The 27,161-nt window shown below is 41.6% G+C and overlaps 1 protein-coding gene across 2 annotated transcripts in view; it reads left to right on the top strand.

Annotated features, from left to right (window-relative positions):
- sh2b3 (SH2B adaptor protein 3) overlaps positions 1 to 21,887 on the top strand; it is a 56,235-nt gene extending 34,348 nt beyond the window's left edge. For both annotated transcript variants that reach the window (XM_061671974.1, XM_061671975.1), the window contains exons 3-8: positions 13,791 to 13,892; positions 13,980 to 14,068; positions 15,491 to 15,642; positions 16,610 to 16,824; positions 16,903 to 17,080; positions 19,259 to 21,887. In XM_061671974.1, the coding sequence (XP_061527958.1) occupies positions 13,791 to 13,892; positions 13,980 to 14,068; positions 15,491 to 15,642; positions 16,610 to 16,824; positions 16,903 to 17,080; positions 19,259 to 19,638 (1,116 nt within the window). In that variant the 3' untranslated portion in view covers positions 19,639 to 21,887. The remainder of the gene's footprint in view (positions 1 to 13,790; positions 13,893 to 13,979; positions 14,069 to 15,490; positions 15,643 to 16,609; positions 16,825 to 16,902; positions 17,081 to 19,258) is intronic.
- The last annotated feature ends 5,274 nt before the right edge of the window (positions 21,888 to 27,161 follow it).

Raw genomic sequence — 27,161 nt, 5'->3', positions numbered from 1 at the left:
TGGCATGAGTGGCCAGTATATGCAAATAGTGCAGCATGGCGAGACAACTACAGTGAGTGCACAAGTAATACATAATTGGCCCCACAGAAATGTGACAACGAACTCAAGTCAAAAAATTGCCAGCTTGTTGTAATGGAATTATAGGTTAGGTGTTTAAGAAGTTGATCGCAAGAGGGAAGAAGCTGTTGGAATGTCTACTGGTTGTAGTTTGCGTTGATCGGTAGCGCCTACCTGAGGGAAGGAGCTGGAAGAGCTGGTGACCGGGGTGCAGACGGTCCGAGAGGATTTTGCACGCCCTTGTCTTAGTTCTGGCAGCGTGCAAGTCCTCAATGGTGGGTAGGGGGGTACCGACAATCCTTTCAGCAGTTTTGATTGTCCGTTGCAGTCGGAGTTTGTCCTTTTTTGTAGCAGCACCAAACCAGACTGTGATGGAAGAACACAGGACCGATTCGATGACCGCTGTGTAGAACTGTCTCAGCAGCTCCGGTGGCAGGCCGTGCTTTCTCAGAAGCCGCAGGAAGTACATCCTCTGCTGGGCCTTTTTGAGGACGGAGTTGATGTTGTTCGCCCACTTCAGGTCCTGAGAGATTGTAATTCCCAGGAACTTGAAGGTCTCGACGGTTGACACAAGGCAGCTGGACAACGTGAGGGGCAGCTGTGGCGAAGGATGCCTCCTGAAGTCCACGATCATCTCTACCGTCTTGAGCGTGTTCAGCTCCAGGTTGTGTCGCCCGCACCACAGCTCCAGCCGCTCCGCTTCCTGTCGATATGCAGACTCGTCACCGTCCTTGATGAGGCCGATGACAGTGGTGTCATCTGCAAACTTCAGGAGCTTGACAGTCGGGTTCGCTGAGGTGCAGTCGTTCGTGTAGAGAGAGAAGAGCAGCGGAGAGAGGACACAACCTTGGGGCGCCCCAGTGCTGATGCTGCGTGTGGATGAGGTGGCCTCCCCCAGCCTGACCTGCTGTGTCCTGCCCGTCAGAAAGCTGTAAATCCACTGGCAGATGGCAGGTGAGACGCTGAGCTGGAGAAGCTTGGTTGAAAGGAGTTCAGGGATGATGGTGTTGAACGCTGAGCTGAAGTCCACGAACAGGATCCTCGCGTAGGTCCCTGCACTGTCGAGGTGTTCTAGGATGAAGTGCAGTCCCATGTTGACTGCATCATCCGCAGACCTGTTCGCTTGGTAGGCAAACTGCAGGGGGTCCAGCAGGGGACCTGTGACACTCTTGAGGTGGTCCAGCACGAGACGTTCAAAGGACTTCATGACCACAGATGTCAAAGCGACAGGCCTGTAGTCATTCAGACCAGAGATTGCAGGTTTCTTGGGGACTGGAATGATGGTGGAGCGTTTGAAGCAGGGTGGAACTTCGCACATTTCCAAAGATCTGTTAAAGATCTGAGTGAAGACTGGAGCGAGCTGGTCCGCGCAGACTTTGAGGCAGGATGGGGATACATGGTCCGGTCCTGTTGCTTTGTTAATCTTCTGTTGTTTGAAGATGCGTCTCACATCCTGTTCATGGATGGTTAACGCAGAAGTCAGAGGTGTGGTTGTGGTCGCGGGTGCGGCCGGGTGGGTGTGTGGAGTGAAACTGTCCTTTTCAAATCTGCAATAGAAGGTATTCAAGTCGTTGGCTAGTGTGCTATTGTTCTCAGCTTGGGGGGATCGTCGCTTGTAATTAGTCAGCGATTGGAATGCACGCCAGACTGATTTCGAGTCGTTCGCGCTAAACTGTTTTTCCAACTTTGCTGCATAGATCCTCTTTGCAATGTTAATTTCTTTAGTAAGCTGTTTTCTAGCTCGATTATACAGGGCCCTGTCCCCGCTCTGATATGCATCTTCCTTAGCTTGGCGAAGCTGCTTAAGTTTAGCAGTGAACCACGGCTTGTTGTTGTTGAATGTCCGAAATGATTTTGTTGGTACACAAACCTCTTCACAGAAACTGATATAGGATGTGACAGTGTCCGTATATTCATCCAGGCTGCCAGCTGAATTTTCAAAGACACTCCAGTCTGTGCAGTCTAAACAGCTTTGAAGTTCCATCTTGGCTTCATTGGTCCACTTTTTGACTGTTTTCACTGTAGGCTTCGCACATTTAAGTTCTTGCTTGTACGTCGGTATTAAGTGAATTAAGCAGTGATCAGACGAGCCCAGGGCTGCACGAGGTATAGCACGGTATGCGTTTTTTACCGTAGTGTAGCAGTGGTCTAAAGTATTATTTTCCCTGGTAGGACAGTCGATGTGCTGCTTGTATTTAGGGAGTTCGTGGTTGAGTTTAGCTTTGTTAAAGTCCCCGAGAATAATGAGGGGTGAGTCAGGGTGTTTTTTCACAGAGTAGTTTTTCACAGAGTAGGAAGAATATATGAATATATATATATTTTCTTATATCATCTTTCTGTGTATCCTGGTGCAGAGTTTGTGTGAATATTGGTTATTTGGAGTTATATTAGTAATGCAAATTTGGCGCTAGTTCTGTTATCCTGTCAATAGTTTTAGAAGCATTGAGTGTTAGTGTTAGTTGGCGATGTTTGTAAAATGAAGTATGCGTTGTATTAAAATATAAGTGATTAATTATTTTTTGTTGTGTGTTTAGTTTCACAGTCAACTTCAACTGGAGTGTCAATAAACAGCTTGAAGCCAGCAAAGTTGGACTATTTATATGGACTGTTAGATACCTGGCAAACTTCACTGCATTTAAATGTATTGGTATTGAGCAGATTTTTATGTATATGTACACACAATAACAAGTATTGAAGCCATAATTAATGATTATGATAAAAGAGTAATGATTATGTTGTGCAATTGCACACTATGCAGAATTATTTTACACCTATTATGTAAAATACTGCAATAACTATTCCCGGTTATATTATTGACCTAATATTAAAAATATGGAAATTCAGACAAATTGTTTTGGAAGTGAGATTCCATAGGTTGGCAGCTCTGCAGCCGTAGCCATGAATGTGTTTTTACTAATAATTGGCATAATAATTTATTTTCGTGTTTCAGTTTTCCGCCCTGGTTACTTCATTTTCGGTTTTTGCTTTCGGCCAAGAATTTCTATGTGGGTGCATGATTTTTTTTTTTTTTAATTAGTCATATTTTTTTTACTTTAGGAGCTTTTTGAACTTTTGTGCAATGCCAATTTGAGATAATGTGCTTTTTTTGAATAAAGGGATGCAAATTAAATGTTCTTAATCCTATTCATCGATTAATCAAAGAATAATCGACCAATTAATCAATTATTAAAATAATCGTGACTTGCAGCCGTCGTTTTCTGGTGAAACAGTAAACAACAATACAGACATACAGTACAGTATGAGATGGTCACGATTGCTCAGTAAGCCACAGAAATACTATTCGTTCTTCGCAGACGATAAAGAATATATGCCTGTGAGTATTGTTATATCATCTGTCTACATGTGTTGTTCTGTCATTTGTGTTCAAATATCAAAAACAGGCTTTTGGAGTTAATCCTTTCGATTATCTCTGAGCTGAAGACTCACAGCCCTTCCAACTGCAACTGAAAGATTTTTCAGGAGCGGTCACATTCAGAGGTTCCACTGTATATCATGTTTTCTACGTATGTTGTACGAAGCTCTTGTTTTCAGACACAATGGCAACACTTCAAATTGTCCCTCACAAAATGTTGTTGTCTTTATTGAGCAGTAGCATTGCACGCTGTTGTCACACAAACACATACCCTTAACAAACACATTTGTCACATGTGGACACACGCAAGCGACTTCCGCAATTCTGTGGGGTGAATTGTATGAAGAAAAGTTCCTTTCTGGAACGATGACGATGATGTTCCATGCTGGCATATGTGCGCAATAAAATGAAAAGTTTATGGCATTTTATGTCAATGCCACGAATCTTTCCTGGCAAAACCTGTCCTGAGTATGAAAAGACAGTCATCATAAGGTTAAATGAGTATTTTTTTTCTATTTTCTGCTATTTTTCTACATTGTTAATGCTGTGCTCACATTCACACAATCTGTTTATCTTCCATTCTCCTCTCTTCTTGCTATTCATACTGCAACACTTTTTTGAATCATTTGTCCTGGATGGACCTCTAATCCTCTACCAAAATGTTCCAAAATGATGCCACCGAATTGATTCCACAGGGCGGAGGTGCGAGATGCTGGTTGGCTTCCAAGTTTCTTTTCATTACAAACTGTGTAATATAAAAGAAAATTCATTAGTTCCAGGCACAAACTGTCGGCCTCATAAAACTTTTACAAACTCAGATTATTATTATTTTTTTTAAAGTAACATTTTAAAATTCACACATGCTCGTATGAAAACAAGTTCAACCCTGGATAATAAATAATAAATAATAATACATTTCAAAAATAAATTGCAGTGGTGCCTTGAGATATGAGTGACCGTGTTTAAAATATGAGCTGTCGTTCGGCTGATTTTTGTTTTTTTTCTTTGACTTGACAGTATGTAGACCGACAATAAAACAATACCCACAGGTGTATATGCTTTATCCTTTATGAAAACTGTCTTATATTACTGCTAAATAAAGTTGAGTTTACGGAGTCAGTCTTGAAACTCTTCTTCGTGTGTCTATATCTGTATTGTACTTCCCCCAGGTGGCCAAGGCGTGCACACTAGAAGGAGCAGCACAATGTCTATTAAATTTAAGCAAAATAATTTAACAAAAACTGTTTAATTCTTCACATTCCATTTATTATTATGTCATTACTGTGTTTTTATGAAGTACAATATTATAGAGTGGTATTCTTTTTTATTATTATTAAAAACACATCACAAACATTTTTAAATTTTTTTGGGAGGCTAAAAGAGATTGATGACATTTCCTTTAATTTCACTGGGGAAAGATGATGTTTACAAATTAATACATCTCTCAAGGCACCACTGCAAAACTACTCACCCAAGACATCTAATGGAGAGTGTTGAGAGTTATGTGTTATTTTCTGTCTGTCAAAAAAGGTAAAGAAAAGTACAAAGGTGTTTTTTTCGTTTGCCTTTTGAGGTCTGTTTTCCTAGAAAATCTTGGTTGTTGCACGACTATTTGGGAATTCCTCTTGGAAGGCTCTATTGTATTGTATTTTATATTACCGTTGTCACTTGAGTGATATCCTGGAATTGTCTTAACAGGATAATTAACATAAAGATACCTGTTTTTACACTATTTTTACGATATGCTCGCATCATTATCATCCTCATCCTCTTGGTGGTTGTATTTGAGCCAAAGATCTTGAATTGTATGACATCGTCTTTCGAGCATCTCTGGTAATACCACAGCTAGTTCACCGAAGCGCAGCTGAGTTGGCTTCTGTGAATCTTTTGTTCTTTTTCAGCTTCTGCATTTGGAGGTGATAGTAAATATGATGAGCTCTAAAGCTGTCTTGGAAGCCACAGTGGAGATATGTTTTTCAAATATACTCACGAGACTCTTGATTGGATCCAATTTAATGAGAGCCCATGGAATAGTTGTGTCAAACAAACCTGTTTTTACAAAGATAATCATATTCAGTTTTTATTGACACAATCAGAGCGATACTCTTCATTTAACAATATGCTTAATTCTGTGGTTGTAGTTTTCAGCCTAAAAAACAAGTGAGTATGCAGTCTGGTGATGTTTTAAGTAACATTGCAACAATCTTAACTGTTGTACAAGAACTCTATAATAAATTAAAATAAAACCAAAATAAAGTAAAACTACCGATACTCTCCTTTTGATGCCACCTGACTGATGTTTACTTCATTTCAATGGGAAGAGAAGATTTGACATACACATGTTCTGAGATACAAGCATAGTCACTGAATAAATTAAACTTGTATGTCAGGGCACCAGTGTAGTCCTGTATAAGTGCAAAATAAAAAAGATTGATAGGCAGCCTGGTGAATTAGTAGTTAGCACGTCGTTGTAAGAATAAGTCTCCTTGATAACCCCTTTGAGCTTGGGGAAGAGGGGGAAAAAAAATCACACAGCGCCAAGTCGTGTGAGTAGGGAGGTTGCTCCAGCACGGCTATGTTCTTCTCAACCACTAACTGTGGGATGTTCATAGCATTGTTGGCAGGCGCGTTGTCATGGTTAAGGAGCCACGAGTTGTCCTGCCGCAGCAAACGCTGCAGGATCTCTTTGTGGATGTGCTGGTTGATCATCTGGCCCTCAGAAATATGAGACACCAGTGCTGGAAGCTTTCTGACACACCTTGCACATATGTATTCAGATTGCATCGCCTCCTTAGAAAGAACTCTGTTGAAGCACCTGCAGTTAAATGTATTGATCATATTGTAATGCGCAACCAGACACATGGACTTTTGAGGCATAATTTTCCAGAAAATTCTGATTGAACTCCAAATTATACAACTTTTGGGGTGTTCAATTTACATGTTCCACTGTATAGTTTGAACAATGTGGAGTATCTTTAGCCTTGTAAAAACAAACACAGCAACATTCTCCTCTTGACCCCTGGGAAGCACTGACAGATGTGTCGATTACGACGTTTAAGGTCAAGGTCTCCTCAGCCCCCAGCGGATAGTGTCATACAGCGCGTGCGCACACACACTTAAATATATATATATATATATATATATATATATATATATATATATATATATATATATATATATATAGAGACATACACGCACACACACACACACCGGCACCCTGGAAGTGTAGGCCACAGCACCCCTCATAGGGATTGCGGAATGCTGCATGTCAGTCAGTTACCATGGCAATGGCCTTGCAAGAGGGACCCTGGGAATGTCATCTTGGACTCCTAACATCCTGTGTGTCACCCAAATGTGGGTGTGCACGCTCAGTACTGTATACGTGCACTTAGGACGAAGTGGGCGCGAGGTCGTGTGGTCACATCTGTTGCTGCGTCTATATTCAAGCTACTTTCATCCATGGCTATGCTGTGCGAAGGTGTGCGCGCGAGGAGGAAGTGTGAGAGTGTGTTTCTTTGAAGGCCGTAGTGAAAGCTGAGTCAGTGTGAAAAATAAGAGAAAAAGAATAGTCATAACAGGCTCGTAATATCAGTAGCATGTCAAAACAAACCCTACCTATTATAAAATTTTCTCATCTGAATATCATGCTGCTGTTTTCTTTGACAGTTTGCAATTCTTAGAAAAGAGAAGCAGTCTCTTGGCATTTAAATGTACTGTATGTACAAGCTGTTTTCATATTTTTTAATTATTAAGACTTAATTCACCAGTTGATCTAATAATATACTGTAAAGTTTAAGCAAAATATGCATTTTATTGCTAATACTGTATGTAGAATGATGTTTTAAGAACGCATTTTACTTACTTTACATATAACATCCAGATTTTAAACTGCTTGCAGGGCAAAAGTACGGCGCACAAGCACACATGGGATCAGTCATTTGAGGCGCTAATAAAAAAAAAGTCCCACGGGGGTTTCATACTAGCTGTGCCTTGATATCAGTCTGAGTGTTTATGTGTGTGTGATGTCAGGTAATATCTGCAGAGAGTTTGGGAGCATTTATTCTTCGCCATCTCTCGTGGCGTAGCACTCCTGTGTGGCCACTCCTCTAATTTAACTCGCCATCAACCCAATTAACATAATGACTGTGTATGTGACCATTTGTGTGCGTTTATATAGAGATGATCACTCATCACCATGCGCTGACCTCGCTCCCTCAGTGGAGTTGATTCACCAGTCAGATCTGTTGTGATGTGTTGTTCAACCGCAGAGACATCTGCTGCTTGTTTCTTCTCCTCCTCCCTCTTCTTCTTCTTTTTCCTCTTCACGCAACATATGGTTCCTCAAAGTCATCACAGACTCATTCACATTCTCACAATAAATTCCTCTCCGTGAGTCACTCTCGCAAAGACAAAGATCTCGTTAGCTGTTGCACCTGCGACAGCATCGTGTGAAGACGCATGCTTTTGCTTTTTCGATTCCCCACATCCCCAAAATTGGTGTATTAGTTTTTGCTTTTAGATGTTGATGTTCAATTTACAGTATGTTATATAGTATGAAAAACAAATAGTATAATAGTTTCAAATGTTGTATTAATCACCTCGTAGATAAGCAAGAAAATTAGGGACCATAATTTAGATAAAAGTCTAATTTAAAATGAAACGAGGGGCCACATACGATAAAATGTAAGACAAGATGGGGGTCCACTTCATCTTGTGTTTATGAAACGTGCTTTAAAAAAAACTTTAATCTCACAAATCTCAGCTTTGTGTTATTAGTGAGAAAGCAAAAAGTTTGTCCAAATAAAAAAAAAAAAAAATCCTGTTACATTAAAATTTTGCATTCTAAATAAAACAATCTTGTAACAATCAAATGTGGTTAAATTTTTATTTTTATTTACAAAAATTAGTACGCTATCATTCAACCTTTAACTTTTTCTCGCAACCTTTTGATGTAAAAAACGTGAATCCCGAATGATAATTTTTAGCATTTGAATAAAAACAAACCAGTGTATTTTATTCTGACAAGAGCTTCAATGCTGTGTTTACTTCTGCCACGTTATGCACATATGCGCAGTTGTAGGACCAGTTGTACCCGTCATGTGGATCACAGAGCCTTACTCTCCCCCGAGACGATAATCTCTGCGGAACAAGGCATCCCAAGGCCAGAGGAGCTGCACGGATGTTCATGACAGACTGCGAGCGTGGCAGATGAATTGGATAAAGTTCATTCAACACATCGTGGAAGATGATTGACGAGAGCTACCGCTAACTAGCTGGCATAGCATTCACACCTACGGGCAATTTAGAGTTGTCAATTAACCTACCACGCTTGTTTTTGGGATGCGGGAGGAAACCGCAGCACCCGGAGAAAACCCACACAGGCACGGGGAGAACATGCAAACTCCACACAGGCAGGGCCGGTAATTTTACATGTTGTGCCTCTTCAAATTGTGAAATTGTGACCTCCACTTCATCATTCACTTGTAGAAGAGCCTCCCCTCAAATAGATGCCTCCATTTTCTTTCCCTCTGGAAAAAAGAAAAACAGCAACTGTAATTATTTCAATTCATTGACACTAAAAAAGACCAGAGTGCTCAGCCCAATTGGACTTAGTTTCTAACCTAAACAGTATATTAAAAAAAATATTAAAAACAAGAATGAACGTTTTCTTAAATTAATACCTTTCAATATCTAATCAAAACTGATTATTACCTTATTACCTTCGTAAAACCAAAATTTGGTACACCTCTATTGGATATTATATTGTGTTAGTGACCAATTCTGTGGCTGGTTAGTCACATTTTTATGATGTGTAAAAATCAGGGTCTCACGCCTAAACTTGGACCCCAAATAGATTCCTGGTTCTCTCTGCAGTGGAGAAAATAAACCCCCCTGGCCACTCTGAGGAAATGGTTGCGTTAATTGAACAGAATGTTACCTTCCTCTCCTAAGAGAGGTTCCACAAAACCAACAGTGAAATTCTCCATCCATCCATCCATTTTCTTTACCGCTTATCCTCACTAGGGTCGCGGGCTGCTGGAGCCTATCCCAGCTATCTTCGGGCGGGAGGTGGGGTAAACCCTGAACCGGTCGCCAGCCAATCGCAGTCAGTGAAATTCTTCTTCGTATTTAATTAATTTAATGTTTTTTCCTCTTTCAACAGGGATATTTAAAGGAGGCAGATAACTTCACTTTTAGTCACTTCCTCATAGTCACATTCGATGAAATGACTCATTTCCCTCCCACCACTCTCGTTGATGATATTAGACGCTGTGGTTGAGACACCCGACGACGCGACTGATGGCGTCCATTCACAATAACTGGCCATCTGAGGAAATGCATGGGTCATCTCTTCTTTCGTTGTGCTTACGTGCATGTGTGTGTTGGATTAGCATAGACATTCCTCAGGCTCACACAATGTCACATGGACTCAGACGCATCCGGCGCACAAAAGCCCTGGAATCTATCGTCCCTCTGCTCTCCATCACTCCCTCCCTCTCGCCATCACCCCTCTTCCCCCCCAGCCGTGTCTATCGCCGTCTCGTCTGTTTCCTTTTGACGCTTTTGTTCTCTCACGCCAATCCCCCTCCACCCCACCCCCCTTTACATTTCTTTGCCGCGCTCCCCGGCGCACAGCATGTCGTCCCACGGGCTCCCGTGTTGATTCTAGAGAGGCATGCGAGCCTTGTCTGTGCTCCATGTTTGGATGGGAGGAAGTCCTAGCCGAGGGGTGACGGAGCGATGAATGGTATTTGAATTTCACAAGTTAAATACACTCAAAAGAAGATGGCTGTAGATACGGTAGATAGGTACTGGAAATAGATATTATGGCTGGATGGATGATTGGATGGATAGATGGATGCCATGATCTCTTTCAACATAAAAGTATTTTTTCTGGAAGTATTATAACTATGGTGTAGAAAAACAATACACAGAAGAATACTTTTGAGAAATTGATTACGGTAACAGTTCTTTGGGGCTCGACACAAGGAACTATTACGGAACATTTGTGGTGTAGAACTGGACAGGATATGTGGTATAGAAAATGGATAGATGCCTTAACTGCGTCAGCGTATAGGTTAGTGATATACCAGGGCATATTCCACTCTGTGTACAAATTGGGGTTACGTTGTCACCGTAGGAATGGAACTCTATCGTAAACCCGAGGACCCCTGTGTAATCCCTTTTATACAGCTGCCTCTGTTATTCCTCTAATACTACCGCTAAAGTTACAGAACACAAGGGCAAGTGGCCGTGAAAAGGCCGGCTTTGATCGGGAGTGAGAAAGGGGCTATAGAGGGAAAATTTGGGGAAAATGAACAATGTTGCAATGTTAACAACAACAACAACAACACCAGATGCGCACTTAGCAAAAATGTATGGTCTTAAAACGTTCCTCTCCGTTGTTCGTAAGCTGTCTCATTTAGTTTGGTGCGTTCATTGCAGCGGTTTTTTACAGTTTCTCCACAGTCCCTATTATTTCAATGTTGAAAAACAAATCAGTAAGGCTTTCACTTTGACAATAAACTAAACTAAAGAATATTTTGACAGGTATGTGATCTGTAAATGCTGAAAATGTAAAGCTCATTTGAAAGTCATTGGAGCACCTACAACCACCCTTGGGCAGTCAAATCCTATGAAGGCACAATGATTCATATGGAGGTGAAGGCAGACCACGATGGATACAAGAAAGCCAAAAATGTGTATTTTTGTAAGAACACACCGGCGCGACTCAAATGTCAGCATCGCTGTTGAGCTGCCGAGCCCACACATCCAATCGAGCGCCAACATGGCCGTCGGCGTAAACACGCACACGGATGGATGAGTCGGTCAGCCGGGCGTGCAGGCCCGCGGCCCCCCTGTGGTGAAAGGTGGCAGCTGACAATAACGCGTGCAGGCGTGCAAGTCAGACAGTCATGAGAGGTTAAAGTGTGTTATTCATATGTTTGGTGTCGTGCGTCCGAGCGCACGGCGAGAACGACGGGTGTGGGAGGCGAAGGAGGGGAAGTTGCCAGGCGATGGCGATGATCAACAGTCATCCGCTAGCTGACATCTTTCATCACAATCATCATCGTGGTCATCATAACGGAGGCCTGACAGTGACCAAACTGGTGGGATGTTCTCACTGCACACAATGGAATCCTTCCAACTAGAGGTCTTTGTTTGTTGTCTTAGTTGTACTCAGTGCAGCCATGTCATCACTGTTCCATCATAAGCTCCTAAGTCTACGTTGTGATCATTTAAATTACGATCATTTCCCTGATGGCTGCATACAGAATTTCTCACCTTTTAATGTACTAAACACTAAAAGCAATCCATGTAGGTAAAGATACTGTATGCTAAGCAATTATATGTGTTTATGTAAATATATTTATTTTGAAAAACTGTTACTTGACAGTTTACTGTCCATTTCCACAATCACAACCAAAGAAGAGGATTCTGCAGTAAGATGACAATCTTTAAAGGAGTGTTTACTTTATTTGGAAGGATCATTAGTGTTTGACAAATGACACAGAGCACAAAGTGGCAATAGCAATTCACAATTTTCTTCTGAAACTTTATTTATCAAGGCATTATAAATGGGCATTTTTTTACGATTGTAAATAGTTAGTTTTTTTGTGATTGCATATCAAGTAAAGCTTTGTCGAAACCAATCAATTATTATTTGTTGTAGTAGTAGCACCCTCCCACCACCACCCTGCCACCCCCTTTAAAGAAAAACAAAAAAAAACGCGTATTGGGTCAAATGTTATTTTTATTATACATTGCGCGCTGCTAAAAAACAGATGGCACGCCGCAAATGACCCCCGTGCCGTATTTTGGACACCCCTGAGTTTACACATTTTAACTCGGGGTAAAACGGTACGGGGCGTCCTCGGTGCACGATGTACTTCTGTTCCTATGACAGCGCCGTAGCCCAAATTTGTATGGAAGTCGGAACATGCCGCAGACCAAGCTTTATTGAGCACCCATTTGACGTTAGACAAACCTCCAAACAAAAATGTCGCAAAAAGTATGAATTGTAAAATTATGATGATTTCTCAGTTTGCTATCAAATTTACTTACTCAGCGTAAAATCTGGGCCTGTTTAATTGAACACAAAGCTAATATACTCGCAGGAAGAAATGGTTTATTAATTACATAATTATTACAATTTATAATCTCAATAATATTTAGTATTTATTGGAGTATTGTATTTAACATTTATCTTATTGTATGCATCTTATTTTAGAATGTGTCATTTACTGCTGAGAATTTACTGCTAGCACGTTGCAGTTTTTTTTATTTTAAATGTCATTAAGTCTGCTACTTTATCTTTTGCAGTTACTGTACCCAATGTGAACCAAACGGTGACTTTAAAATCAAACTATGTGCCCAACTGTGAATTTTACGATAAATAAATCCTGATTGCTCTCCTGCATGTGCTGAAACAAGTGATTCCCAACCAGTAAATTGAATTAGATCTATGAATTTTCCCAACTGAAAATTATTTATTTACTCCAAATCATCATGTATCTTTGTTCGACTATCTATGCCAGTGACGTATAGTGACAGGCAGAACAAGCAAATTCTCTTATACTAGATGGCATAAGGTACATAATTACGCTGTGAAAATTATTTATTTACTCCAAACCTTGTATCTTTGTTCAACTAACTATGCCGGTGACATATAGTGACCAGCAGAACAAGCAAATTCTCTTATACTAGATGGCATAAGGTACATAATTAAGCTGTGAAAATTATTTATTTACTCCAAACCTTGTATCTTTGTTCAACTAACTATGCCGGTGACATATAGTAACCAGCAGAACAAGTAAATTCTCTTCCACTAGATGGCATAAGGTACAGTACATACTTAACCTGTGTATCTACTTTTTTGTGCCTTTTTGTCGAGTGTGCCCTGAGATTTTCTCAAATGTAAAATTATGTGCCTTGGCTCAAAAAGGTTGGAAAATGCCAAGCTTAAACCATCATGACAACATTGGGTTTGTAGTGAGTCTCCCCATTGCCCACCAAAAACACGTTCTCTTACTTCAGACCACCAATTGACATTGTGAGCCACCAAAGCAACATCACTGGTGAGCTCCTATCGTGCTTCACACAGATAAAAACGCCAAGGGCATGTATGCACATACTGAACTCGTTTGCTCGTTTACACACAAACAGTGCCACGTGGTTCACATTAATTTTTTAAAATTATTATGCATTTGCTGCATTTACTGGGCGAGCTGTGCCGCGTCTTCTCTGCCGCATCTCGGTCATGTGGGGACCTTCACGGTGACAGGAATGCAGGCGTGCAGGCATCCATTCTCGTTTAGCTGTTTGCTGACATATTTACATTCGTGTTTGTGTCTCCTAGGCCTCCGGTCCCAAACTGACGACTCACTGCTCAGATATCCAAGAAGTCCGTCGCTGCAACCGGCTGGAGATGCCCGACAACTTAAATACGTTTGTTTTAAAGGTGTGTGTTGGTTTATATGAGAGCCATGCAACACTTAAACAGTTTATTACGTGGGTGCATTTAAAAAGCCTCTTTGTCCCCCGAAAGGTTAATCGAGGCAGTTTGATATTTGAGACGGACAACGACCAGCAGGTCAGCTCCTGGACTACAGAAATTAAAGAATGCATCAACAACAGGTGGGACCAACATTGCTACAAACCGTCAAATCTCGTAAACTGGAATCATACATAAAGTGGACAGCCATGCAGCGTGTGCACGTGTATCCGACTGCAAAAGGAAGTGTGGGGGAGGTCTGAGAATCATTTCTGCAGATGTCCAGTAGACGCACACACACAAACACAGACACACACACAAACACACACACACTCAAGAGGTCAGAGGTTTCGAGGTCATACTTGTATCCTGTGTAAAATCAGATTACACCCCAAGTAGAGACACAAGAGTCATGAAATATTTACGAAAGAGAACCAAGCAGGTGCTATGTGGAAATCAGAGGCACTTATCTGTTACATAGCCTATACCTTTTTGTAAAACATTTATAGTAATTGTGACATATAGTTTAGAACGGCAGTTATTTTGGTATTAGGTTTTCTACTGTTGTTGTATATGGTCATTTTTTACGACAAAACAAAGCTGCTCAAATTGTCACTGGAAACTGTGAAAAACAAGCCATATTGAAGTAGGGCTGAGCAATATGGCTTTAAAATAAAATCTCATTTCTGATATTAAGAGATTATTTTGTTACTGTTATTCTATATGTTATTCTGTAGTAAGCACTTGACAAATACATTATTACAAACAAGTTTTGTTTTTTGTTTTTTGTTTTTACTCCTTTTGCGATTGCTTTATTTCTGCTGATGCCAAAGGTTTTTCCGCAGTATTAACTTTCTACAGAAATAATAAATGTAAAAAAATAAATATTTTTGTTTCCTTACAGAAAAAGTGAAAATAGGTTCTTTGGGGAAAAAATCCATTTTGGCAAAAAAAAAAAAAAAAAGTACAATATGTAAACATGATCCTCGATAAATTAACATTTTAAATGTTCAACAATTCAACATAACTACATAAGCTGTCAAACTGCATGGCTTGGCCTCTGCGTTTGTCTGTTGCCAGCTCGCACTTACAGTTGTACAGGTGAGACAAGGCGAAATATTAGCGGGTCCGACCCACCGTCTCTTAGGTAATGTTCAGCGCGATGTTTGCCTTCCGCCGGGCTCCTTTCTTGTAGCGTTGCAACTAAGTGGAGACTGTGGAGCAAATTGTTAATTGTTTTTTTTTAATGGATTTCGCTTGAAAACAACACCCATGAAGGAGCGGCAGAATGGCATCTGAAGAACTAACTCTATGTGTTATATGTGTGTAAGAGTATGAAGTTGGCTCACTTCCTGTCTGTGTTTGCTGCTGCTGTTTTCAAATACACACTCTCACTTAAACATAAACAATTTAGCACCGCATACTTGAAACAGTTTCACCCAAATTGGTATAAAATTTAATTAAAAGTGTGCCGCTGAGCAACATTCATGTGCAGCAAATGATGTAGCGTATATGTGTGTGTGTGTGTGTGTGTGTGTGTATGTATGTATGTATGTGTTGTTCAGGTTGGGGAGTGTGGATCTGGAGCCCCTCCCTTCCCCGGTTGATAGCGGCATCTCGACCAGTCACAGAGCAAGCTCCGAGCCGGGAAGTCAAAGTGATTGGCGGCCCGGTTCCTCCCACCTGGCTCCCCAGACGCGACCCGTCACAATTAGCTGTATGTATTTTTCCTTTAATTCATGTCACAGTTTCTGAGTTTGTCAGTTGTACAGTTGGAATACACTTTACTGTAGTTGTTCAGTGACTGATGGTGACATTTGCCTGACTTTGGTACAGGCAACGTGGGTTCAGTGACGGTGTGAATGTGAGTGCGAAATGGTTGTTTGTGTCTAAATGTGCCCTGCAACTGACTAGTCAGCTGGGACGGGCTACAGTGCCCCGCGACCCTGAACAGGATAAGCATTATTGAGAATGGATGGATGTAGTTGTTTAATATATCAATAACACAATTTTCATATTAGTTGAACGTCGGATGTCAAAATTCTAGGAATTTTCAAAGTCGCAGGCACAGATGATTTCGAGAATGTAGACTTTTTTTTTTTTTTTTTTACGGAGAGGCACTTTTCATTGAACATTTTGAATGGAACTTTATTGGTATTGAATGAGGGCGGGGTGGACGGGTTGGGTTAGGGGGTGAGTTGTATTGAACTCAACATTCATGTTTTTGTTCTTCAATGAAAGAATTGATTGTTCAAAAAAATCTCTGAAACATGATAATGTTCAGCCTTGAAATAAATCTGTTACAGTGCCATGCTTTTTAATTGTACAGTGGAATAGGAATTTTGAAAACTGCATTGAAATAACTTTTTTTTTTTTACCCCAAAAATTATTGAATAAGCAGGGATACACAGCCACTAAGTGTTTTTGGGGTAAAAAGCGGGGGGGAAAATCGGCGGTGGGAATTTGAACAAAAAATGTGCAGATAGGTGAATCCGCGGGTGCCAAACGCCGAGTATGCCAGGGTCCACTGTATTACTTTGTATGATACCTTTCCAAAATTCCCCAGCTTAACTTCCTATTTCTTTCCGGAAATTTACTTTAAAATCCCCCCTGTAACCCTATTTGCTATTGAGAACTGTTATTGGGTGTAGCTGTAGACCACTTACCCTGTTCCTCCTCCTCAGGCCCAGTCACCCTGGGTCTGCCAGAGCCGCTCATCCACAAGACGGATCACTTCCTCTTCTCCTACCCGTGGTTTCACGGGCACATCTCCCGGGTCAAGGCGGCCCACCTGGTCCAGAGCTCGGGGACCGAGGGCCACGGCGTCTTTCTGGTGCGTCAGAGCGAGACGCGGCGAGGAGACTACGTCCTCACCTTTAACTACCAAGGAAAAGCCAAGGTGGGGCGGGAACCCTCACGGGACCGGCGGCGTGATTATTCAGGGTACGCTTCTGACTTCCTGTTTGTGTGTGTGCAGCACCTGCGCCTCTCGCTGACCGAGTGGGGGCAGTGCAGGGTGCAGCACCTGCGCTTCCCCTCCGTCATGGAAATGCTCAGCCACTTCCGCCTCTTCCCCATCCCGCTCGAGTGCGGAGCCGCCGGCGCCGTCACGCTCTCCAGCTTCGTCGTGGCCGGCTCCAGCCCCCCGTCACAGGGTGAGGACCCCCTTCTTCTGCAAATATTAACCATTATGGGATGTTCATTTTCGGCAGCCTGTTATTACATACAGTGGTGCCTTGACTGACTCATTTAATCGTGATTTAGATTTTGGCTTCTCTAGATCATAAAAACATAATCGAAGAAAAACGATTAATGTGCTGGACGGCGTGGCTGGTGTATGAAAGTTCATGCGTTGTAAAAGCACCCTGAATGCACCAATACTCTAACAGAAAGCATGTGACCTATTTTAAGCATTAAGCTGTTTGGAGTTGGAGTTTACTGTAAATTAAACACGCAAAAAAATGAATTACACACATTTTATATTTTAATACAAGACAGTTTGTTTCAGAAACATCGCCATCTTAATGTAGCACTCAATGGAAAACCCTGTTGACCGGCCAGTAAAAATTAGCATTTGACATCATGAGAGGAATTTACCTTCAAATAACAAATAATCACACATAAATGCAGTAGTAACACATACAGACAGATAATATCACAATACTCAAGGGCATATATTCTTCCTAATCTGGGTAAAACAGGTTACATAGATAAAGTGCGTTGCTTTCTTCTTCTTCTCTTTTGATCTTAACATAAGTGCACCACATTGCCCCCAAGAGGACAAGGTGCACATAGGTTAGGTTTAAAACAGGGTTAAGGTTTCAAATGAGGGTTTTAAAACAGGGTTACGGTTTCAAAACATGAGTAGGGTTTGAAAGTAGGGTTTCAAAACAGGGTAAGGGAATCAAATTAGGGTTTCAAAACATGGGTAGGGATTCACAACATGGGTAGGGTTTCAAAACAGGGTTAGGGTTTCAAAGTAGGGTTTAAAACAGTGTTAGGGCTTTAAAGTAGGGTTTTAAAACAGATTTTCTGTTTCGAAATAGGGTTTCAAAACAGTGTTAGGGTTTCAAAACATGGGTTAGGATTTCAAAGTAGGCTTTCAAAACAGGGTTAGGGTTTCAAAGTAGGGTTTCAAAACAGGGTTAGTGTTTCAAATTACCGTTTCAAAACAGCATGAGGTTTTCAAAGTAGGGTTTCAAAATATGGGTTAGGGTTTCAAAGTAGGTTTTCAAAATAGGGTTAGGGTTTCAAAACATGGGTTAGGTTTTCAAATTGAGGTGTGACGTTTCAAAACATGGGTTAGGGTTTCAAATTAGGGTTTCAAAACAGCGTTAGGGTTTCAAATTGGGGTTTCAAAACAGCGTTAAGGTTTCAACGTAGGGTTCAAAACATGGGTTAGTGTTTCAAATTAGGGTTTCAAAACAGCGTTAGGGTTTCAAATTAGGGTTTCAAAAGAGTGTTAAGGTTTCAAAGTGGGGTTCAAAAAATGGGTTAGGGTTTCAAAACAGCATTAGGGTTTCAAATTAGGGTTTCAAAGCAGGGTTAGGGTTTCAAATTAGGGTTTCAAAACTGTTTGGGTTTCAAAGTAGGGTTTCAAAACAGGGTTAGGGTTTCAAATTAAGGTTTCAAAACGGGTTAGGGTTTCAAATTAGAGTTTCAAAACAGGTTTAGTGTGTCAAATTAGGGTTTCAAAACAACATTAAGGTTTCAAAGTGGGTTTCAAAACATGGGTTAGGGTTTGAAATTGGGGTTTCAAAAGAGAGTTAGGGTTTCAAAAGAGGGTTAGGGTTTGAAATTAGGGTTTCAAAAGAGAGTTAGGCTTTCAAAAGAGGATTAGGGTTTCAAAGTAGGATTTCAAAACAGGGTTAGGGTTTCAAATTGGGGTTTCAAAACAGGGTTAGTGTCTCAAAGTAGGGTTTCAAAACAGCGTTAGGGTTTCAAAGTAGGGTTTTAAAACAGGGTTATGGTTTCAAAGTAGTGTTTAAAAACAGGGTTAGGGTTTCAAAGGAGGCGGCAGTTGTGAGCCATGTGCACGCCGAGTCATCGTGTCACTAGGTTTGCTCTTTATTTGCATGAACCACATTCCCGAGCAATAATCTTCTGGAAATTATTTGGCGACATAATGGAATATAAAGAATCAGAATGATACACAGCTATAAACTCAAATGTCAGTAATTATTAGAATTTTTTACCGAGAAGTCTGGAAATTAGGGCCGAGAAAAGTATGGATGGAAGGTATTTTAGGTTCATCCTGAAATTTCCCCTGAAAACAAACTTTTTGTGAGAAGTGTTGATTCCATGTTGGCTCCATGTGGTTTTCCCTGTGCCAGGTCAGCTCTCTGGCGCCCTCTTGGTGCCGTTCTCGCTTCACCGCTGGAACTCTGAGCCCAGCTTGGCCCACTGCGGCATGTCTCGCGGTTGCAGCCAGCCGCCCTCCTCTTCCTCCTCGTCCTCCTCCACGTCGTCCTCCTGCGCCGCCGCGGGCGCTGCCGGCCCGCAGCCGCCCCAGCACGTCGCCCCGACCCCGTCGCCGTCGACCGGCGCCGCCGTCTCCGCTCCCCTGCGCCGCAGCGAGTCGGCGGGCCGGCGCCCGCTGCTCCGCCACGGCAACCCGCACCCGCCCGTCATCCCCCAGCGGGACTCGGACTACGAGCTGGAGCCCGAGCGCGGACGTAAGCGGGCCATCGACAACCAATACATGTTGCTCTGACCTCCCACCTGCTCTATGAGATGCACGCGTTTGATGCAGGGTGTGCGGAGCAGACTCGAGACCCCCACAGCCTCCACACAGGTGTCCACAGTGAATGTATTTTGTTGTTTGGGGTCGGGGGGAGCCGACAGGTTGTCTTCAAGCCAAGCGAGCAAAAACTATTTTTCTACATTTTCTAAAAGCAAACTTTTGAAGGTTGGCTTCTTCCAATGAAATGCTAGCTTAGCACGAGTCACGTGTGAATTGACCACTTTTTATTTATGTTGGCCGCCTCTCGCTGCCTCCTTTCGTAACTTTGCCGACGCTAGATCACTTTTTTACCCCCCGCACCCCCACAAAAAAAAAGCCATTTATTCTTGGCACAATGTTCCCCGGGTGGGGCCAACACTCACTTTCGTATATAAACACAAACAACGAAGCACTCTTCTTTCTCTTGTTCATCACTTTTGGGGACTTCTAATTCTTTGTCACAATATTTCTCATTTTTGTTCATTAATTTCCTATAAAAGTAGGACAATGCCCTAGTAGGTTAACACTCCTGCCTCACAGTGGAGAGGTTCTAGGTTCAAATAACGGCCTGTGTGGAGTTTGTGTTCTCCCCGGTTTCCTCCCACATTCCAGAAATATGCGGGTTCGGTTCACTGAAGACTCGAAATTGTCCATAGGTGCGAATGTGAGTGGGAATGGTTGTTTGTTTATATGTGCCCTGTGATTGGCTGGCGACCAGTCCTAGGTGTACCCCGCCTCTTGCCCAAAGTCAGCTGGGATAGGCTCCAGCGAGGACAAGCGCTAAAAAAGAATGGATGCCTTTTGCTCTCGAGGTTTAGAGACAATGTATATGTTTTATCTAAACACACATTCTTTTGTAGAGAATACAAAATAAAATATATAGAAAACATAAAAATATAAAATACAGAAAACAGTCAAGAAGCTCTGCCCTCTTTCACTTAGAGACCCTGCAAAATTGCCTCATCAATACCAGAGCCGCCATTTTTCAGCCTTTCACATCGCCTCTGTTGTGGCACTAGCCTCTTTCACAAAGAGATACTGCAAAATTGTCACATCAAAGTCGTAACGGAAGATCGGCCAGTCATCAGCTTTTTACACGAAACCCAGCTAAACCGGGATTGTGAAGACCCGCCATTTGTCAACTTTTTACACCTCTTCTGCTGTGGCTGTAGTCTCTTTTTATACAGAGACCTGGTGCATCAGTACTGTCAAAGAGCCACCATTTTACACGGAACCCAGCTTAGGCAGAATGTTTCTGCATCTGTGTGCTCTTTTACACAATTACACTTTTACGCAGGGATACGCAAAATTTCTGTGATAGAAGATCCAAAATGTATCAACCTTTGCCTTTTACACGAAACCCTGCATACCACCGCACCCTTAACCTTTCTTCCAGGCCTCATTCTGTCTGTTGTGGCATTAGCCTCTTTATAAAGCGATCCTGGAAAATTGTGAGAATTCAACATTTAGGAGCCTTTTACGCGGAACCCAGCTAATCTGGGATATTTTCAAATGCGTTTGATTTTTAACAGCAACACAGCATCTGCAATTAGATGATGCCTGGCGTGACGTAGGCAAAATTGTTGTCGGACGGCGACAATTACTCTCACCACAAAATAGCGGATTGCGAAAAAAAACCTTTCACACAGGTCTGTTACAGCTTGAGCCCCTTTAACCCAGCTATCCTGCAAAATTGGCACATCAGAAGCTCTGCCATTTGACACAAAACCCAGCTAAGATGATCTGTGTGAACTTCCATACGGTGAAACAGCACCAGCTAATTAGATTATGTCAACACTGGCGTCTGATGTGACATAAAATAGTTGTCAGACAGCCATAATTGGTTTCAACACATCCGTGTCCCGGTATAAATTTACAGTGGATAAAATAAAGTGTACACACCCCTGTAAAAATGAAAAAATAAGATGAATATAAACCATTTCAAAGCTTTTTCCATCATTAAAGTTACCTTCAACCTGTTTAACTCAGTTGAGAAAAAAGAAATCTGAGAATGGAAATAAATATAAACTGAGGTCATGTGTTTGCACACGTGTGCACACCCTCTTGGGGATAATTGGGGATGTGGCTGTGTTCAGAATCAACCACATTCAAACACGTGTGCACACACCTGCCACCATTTAGTGTGCCTCTGATTACCCCTCAGCTGTTCTCGTAGGGTTTTCCTGATATTGTTTGCTTTCGAGCAGAAGCCTGGTTTTGTGCTTTTGTGTGTGTGTGTGTGTGTGTGTTTTAAGTTTTTTTTTTCTCATTAATGTACACACAGCACCCCATATTGACAGAAAAAAAATGTATTTTTTGCTGATTTATTAAAAAAGAAAAACTGAAATAGACCCTTTGCTGTGACACTCATATATTTAACTTGGGTGCTGTCCATTTCTTCTGATCATCCTTAAGATGGTTCTACACCTTTATTGGAGTCCAGCTGTGTTCGATTATACTGATTGGACTTGTTTAGGAAAGCCACACCCCAGTCTATATAAGACCAGCTCACAGTGCATGTCAGAGCAAATGCGAATCATGAGGTTAAAGGAACTGCCTGAAGAGCTCAGAGACAGAATTGTGACAAGGCACAGATCTGGCCAAGGTTACAAAAAAATGTCTGCTGCACTTAAGGTTCCTAAGAGCACAGTGGCCTGCATAATCCTGAAATGGAAGACGTTTGGGACGATCAGAACCCTTCCTGGAGCTGGCCGTTCTAGAAAGTCAACCATCACTGCAGCCTTCCACCAGTCGGGGCTTTATGGCAGAGTGGCCCGACGGAAGCCTCTGCTCAGTACAAGACACATGAAAGCCCACATGGAGTTTGGTAAAAAAACTGAAGGACTCCAAGATGGTGAGAAATAAGATTCTCTGGTCTGATGAGACCAAGATAGAAATTGTTTACCTTAATTCTAAGTGGCATGTGTGGAGAAAACCAGGCACTGCTCATCACCTGTCCAATACAGTCCCAACAGTGAAGCATGGTGGTGGCAGCATCATGCTGTGGGGGTGTTTTTCAGCTGCAGGGACAGGGAGACTTGTTGCAATCGAAGAAAAGATGAATGCGGCTAAGTACAGGGATATCCTGGATGAAAACCTTCTCCATAGTGCTCAGAACCTCAGACTGGGCCGAAGGTTCACCTTCAAAAAAGACAATGACCCTAAGCACACAGCTAAAATACCGAAGGAGTGGCTTCAGAACAACTCCGTGACTGTTTCTCAATGGCCCAGCCAGAGCTCTGACTTAAACCCAATTGAGCATCTATGGAAAGACCTGAAAATGGCTGCCCACCAACGTTCAACATCCAACCAGACAGAACTGGAGAGGATCTGCAAGGAGGAATGGCAGAGGATCCCCAAATCCAGGTGGGAAAAACTTATTGCATCATTCCCAAAAAGACTCATGGCTGTATTAGCTCAAAAGGGTGCTTCTAATAAATACTGAGCAAAGGGTATGAATACTTAACGCTGTGTGATATTTCAGTTTTTCTTTTTTAATAAATCTGCAAAAATGTTAACAATTATGTTTTTTTCTGTCAATATGGGGTGCTGTGTGTACATTAATGTAGAAAAAAATATGAACTTAAATTATTTTAGCAAATGGCTGCAATATAAAAAAGAGTGAAAAATTTAAGGGGCTCTGAATACTTTTCGTACCCACTGTGTATAAATATATATATATATTCATTCATTCATTCATTCATTCATTCATCTTCCGTTCCGCTTATCCTCACAAGGGCGTGCTGGAGCCTATCCCACTATCTTCAGGGCGAAAGGCGGGGTACACCCTGAACTGGTCACCAGCCAATCGCAATCCCCTCCAAAAGTATTGGAACGGCAAGGTCAATTCCTTTGTTTTTGTTGTGGCATTTGGGTTTCAGAGGAAAAGATGAATATGAGACAAAAGTTAAGAATTCCAGCTTTCATTTCATGGTATTTACATCTAGATGTGTTAAACAACTCAGGACAGAGCACCTTTTGTTTGAAGCCATCCACTTTTCAAGTGAGCAAAAGTATTGGAACATCCATCCATCCATCCATTTTCTTTATCGCTTATCCTCACTAGGGTCGCACGCTTTTGGAGCCTATCCCAGCTATCTTCGGGCGGGGGGCGGGGTACACCCTGAACCGGTCGCCAGCCAAACAACCATTCACACTCACATTCACACCTACGGGGAATTTAAAGTCTTCAATCAAACTTTTTTGGGCATGTAGGAGGAACCGGAGTGCCCGGAGAAACATGCAAACTCCACACAGGCGGGGCCGGGATTTGAACCCCGGTCACCCAGAACTGTGAGGCAGTCGGCCATTGTGCCAGGAACAGACATTATTAAATTAAAGTGAATAACATTTCATATTTGGTGGCATAACCCTCACTTGCAATAACTGCATCAAGCCCATTGACTGTTGCATCAGCCTCTTTCAGTTCTTGTTTGTTTCTGGGGGTTTCTCTCTTCAGTCTCCTCTTCAGGAGTTAAATTGCATGCTGTATTGGGTTAAGGTCTGGTGAGTGACTTGGCCAGTCAAAGACCTTCTTCCACTATTTCCCCCTGATGAAGTCCTTTGTTGTGTTGGCAGTGTGTTTTGGGTCATTGTCTTGTTGCACGATGAAGCGTCTCCCTATTAGTTTGGATGCATTGTTCTGTAAATTGCCAGACAAAATGGTTTTCTAGACTTCAGAATTCATTCTGCTGCTACCATCCAGGTGGAGATGGGTCTGGCTCAAGTTGGAGGCCAAAACAAAAAAGCAAAGAAACGAGGCAAATTCAATATTAATCTTAAATTTGTACATCAACATGTACTTGAGTGGTGTAAATGCATGTGTTTCTGCATGAAGAAAATTCATTTTGCCTCATTGTACTATTCAGTCTTCCAGATTGCTTAATTTATGTTAAAATAAAAACTAAATCTCTGCGGGGGCCCAAGCCCCCCCCCAATACAATGTTGTTGTTGTTTTTGTTAATTTTTTTGGTCACCTTTTTCATGCCTTTGGTGTTTGCATGTCTGTTTACTGCAGCCTCTTTCAGTTCTTGTTTGTTTCTGGGGGTTTCTCCCTTCAGTCTCCTCTTGAGGAGGTAAATTGCATTCTCTATTGTGTTAAGGTCCAGTGATTGACTTGGCCATTCGAAGACCTTCCACTTTTTCCCCCTGATGAAGTCCTTTGTTGTGTTGGCAGTGTGTTTTGGGTCATTGTCTTGTTGCATGATGAAGCTTCTCCCGATTATTTTGGATGCATTTTTCTGTAAATTGCCAGGCAAAATGGTTTTGTAGACTTCACAATTTATTCTGCTGCTACCATCATGAGTTACAACATCAATAATGACTAGTGAGCCCGTTCCAGAAGCAGGCATGCAAGGCCAAGCCATGACATTACCTCCACCATGCTTCACAGATGAGCTTGTCTGTTTTGGATCATAAGCTGTTGTATTGACTATGGTCAAAGTTTGTGCAATAGCACTGATCGATTTTCCCTCTTCTCTCAGCTTCAAAATGGTTTGCTTTTCTCCCATACACAGCTCTCTGGTCCACATGTTTGCTGAATAGCAAATGGAGTTTTCACAGGTGAAATCCAAAGCCAAAAACAAGCACTATCTAACGTTTAAGCAATCGATCGAAAAGGCAACACCTGAGCAACTCCAGACACCCATCGGTCACATGTTCCAATACTTTTGCTCACTTGAGAAGTGGGTGGCTTCAAACAAAAGGTGCTCTGTCCTGAGTTGCTTAACACATCTAGATGTAAATACCATGAAATAAAAGGTGTAACTCTGAACTTTTGTCTCACATTCATATTTTATTTTGATCTGAAACCCAAATGTCTTCAGTAAACAACAAAAACAAGGGAATTGACCTTGCTGTTTCGATACTTTTGGAGGGGACTGGATACATCATAAAAACCTGCCATTTGAACAGGGGTGTGGAGACTTTTTTAATCCGCTGTATGTTGTTCCGGCTCTAATACTACCTCGCCCGGTCGACTTGTTCACCCCCATTCTGTGTCCTCTTGATATAAAACAGTGACTCTGGGGAAAAAAGGTGGAAAAATGCCAGTTTTTCCAGGCAGTGTGACAGGCTAATATGCTAAACGTCTTCACTTTGGACACGTGAAACTGGTCCAAAATCAACAAAGATGTAATCGGGAGGGACCGACACAATCATCATCAATACATTAAGGGGTTTTGTCCATTATTGTGGAATATTTCACATTTATTGAACCAAGGCACATATTTAAGTGTATGTTTAAATTATCACGGCATACCACCAAGCAAAAATGGATGCACAGGTTAATTATGTATTTTGTGCCGTGGAAGAGCATTGTATTGTTCTACCTGTCACTATACGTGGCTTGCATAGAGAGATGAACAAATATACATCAATGAATGAAAGCCCTCGTACTCAGTAAGGTTGCTATTATGAAATATTTTCTATTTTTGTGAGCCAATGTGCCTCGTGGCGCGTTCAAGTACCGTAAGAATTTTGAGCACCGCCTTTAACTCGATGACACACTTTTCTTTTTTGTTTTACACATTTCCTTTGGACGAAATGTTTTTTTTTTTTTTTTTTTAAATACATATATGTCCAACTCTACTTTTTAAATATATTTTTTAAACACACACACAGGTAGCATTAACTGTTTGTTGTGCGACGTTGTCACAACAACAAATATTCATCTGCCACGCTTTATTTTGGTAACAATGGGATGTCTTAACACTAACACACGTCCGATTGTTTTTTGTTTGTTTTCTTTTTTTTTTTGTTTTTTTATTTTGGGCACTTCAACAAAATGGACACGTGTGATGTTCTTGCAACTGTAACATGTTGACCCATCACAAGTCCTCTCTTTGCTTCAAAAACAAAAGAAGCAAGTGTGCCGTGCAATATCATTGTAGTGCTTCCCATAGCTGGAATTTGATTCCACATAGCCGCAATGTTCTCATGTTTTTAAATCAGTGTTGGGGAACCTTTAGTTTTTCTATTTTGTAGTCCTCTGAGGGCCATACTGAATTAACAAACAAACATGATGCAACAAATGTGTATTGTTCAGTATGATGAGTGTTTGTTGGTTGTGTATTTTAGTTCCTCTGAGGTTTTATGTTTTAGAACTGCTCCATGTTGGGTCCCCCATCCCTGCTTCAATGCTTCTCATCAGTTGCTTTAGCCACTCATTCTTTTTTTAAATTATGACCATGATGATGATTTGATGTCATTGTGCCATTTGAGTTGATTGGAAAATGTCCCGTTAATGAACGTGTTCTCAATACTGTTTGTGTTTACCTCAGCACTGTAAAGCTCCCCTTGCCCTCCCCCTCCCATTCCAGACCACCACAGAGCTTTTGAATGAAGATGTTGTCTTTGTGTTCACAATCCCTTTTCATTCAGTTGTAAGCCTTCTAAATTATATATCAACTGTACATTGGACTCATTGTTTTGTTTTTGTTTTTTTCTTTTGTAAAATAAACCTAACCAGATTAAAGCCTCTTTCCAGGGTAACTGCAGCCTAAAGTCCTTAACAT

This window comes from Phycodurus eques, chromosome 3 (genome assembly GCF_024500275.1).
Source record: "Phycodurus eques isolate BA_2022a chromosome 3, UOR_Pequ_1.1, whole genome shotgun sequence".
NCBI lineage: Eukaryota > Metazoa > Chordata > Actinopteri > Syngnathiformes > Syngnathidae > Phycodurus > Phycodurus eques.
This window is presented reverse-complemented; position numbering and strand designations above follow the sequence as displayed.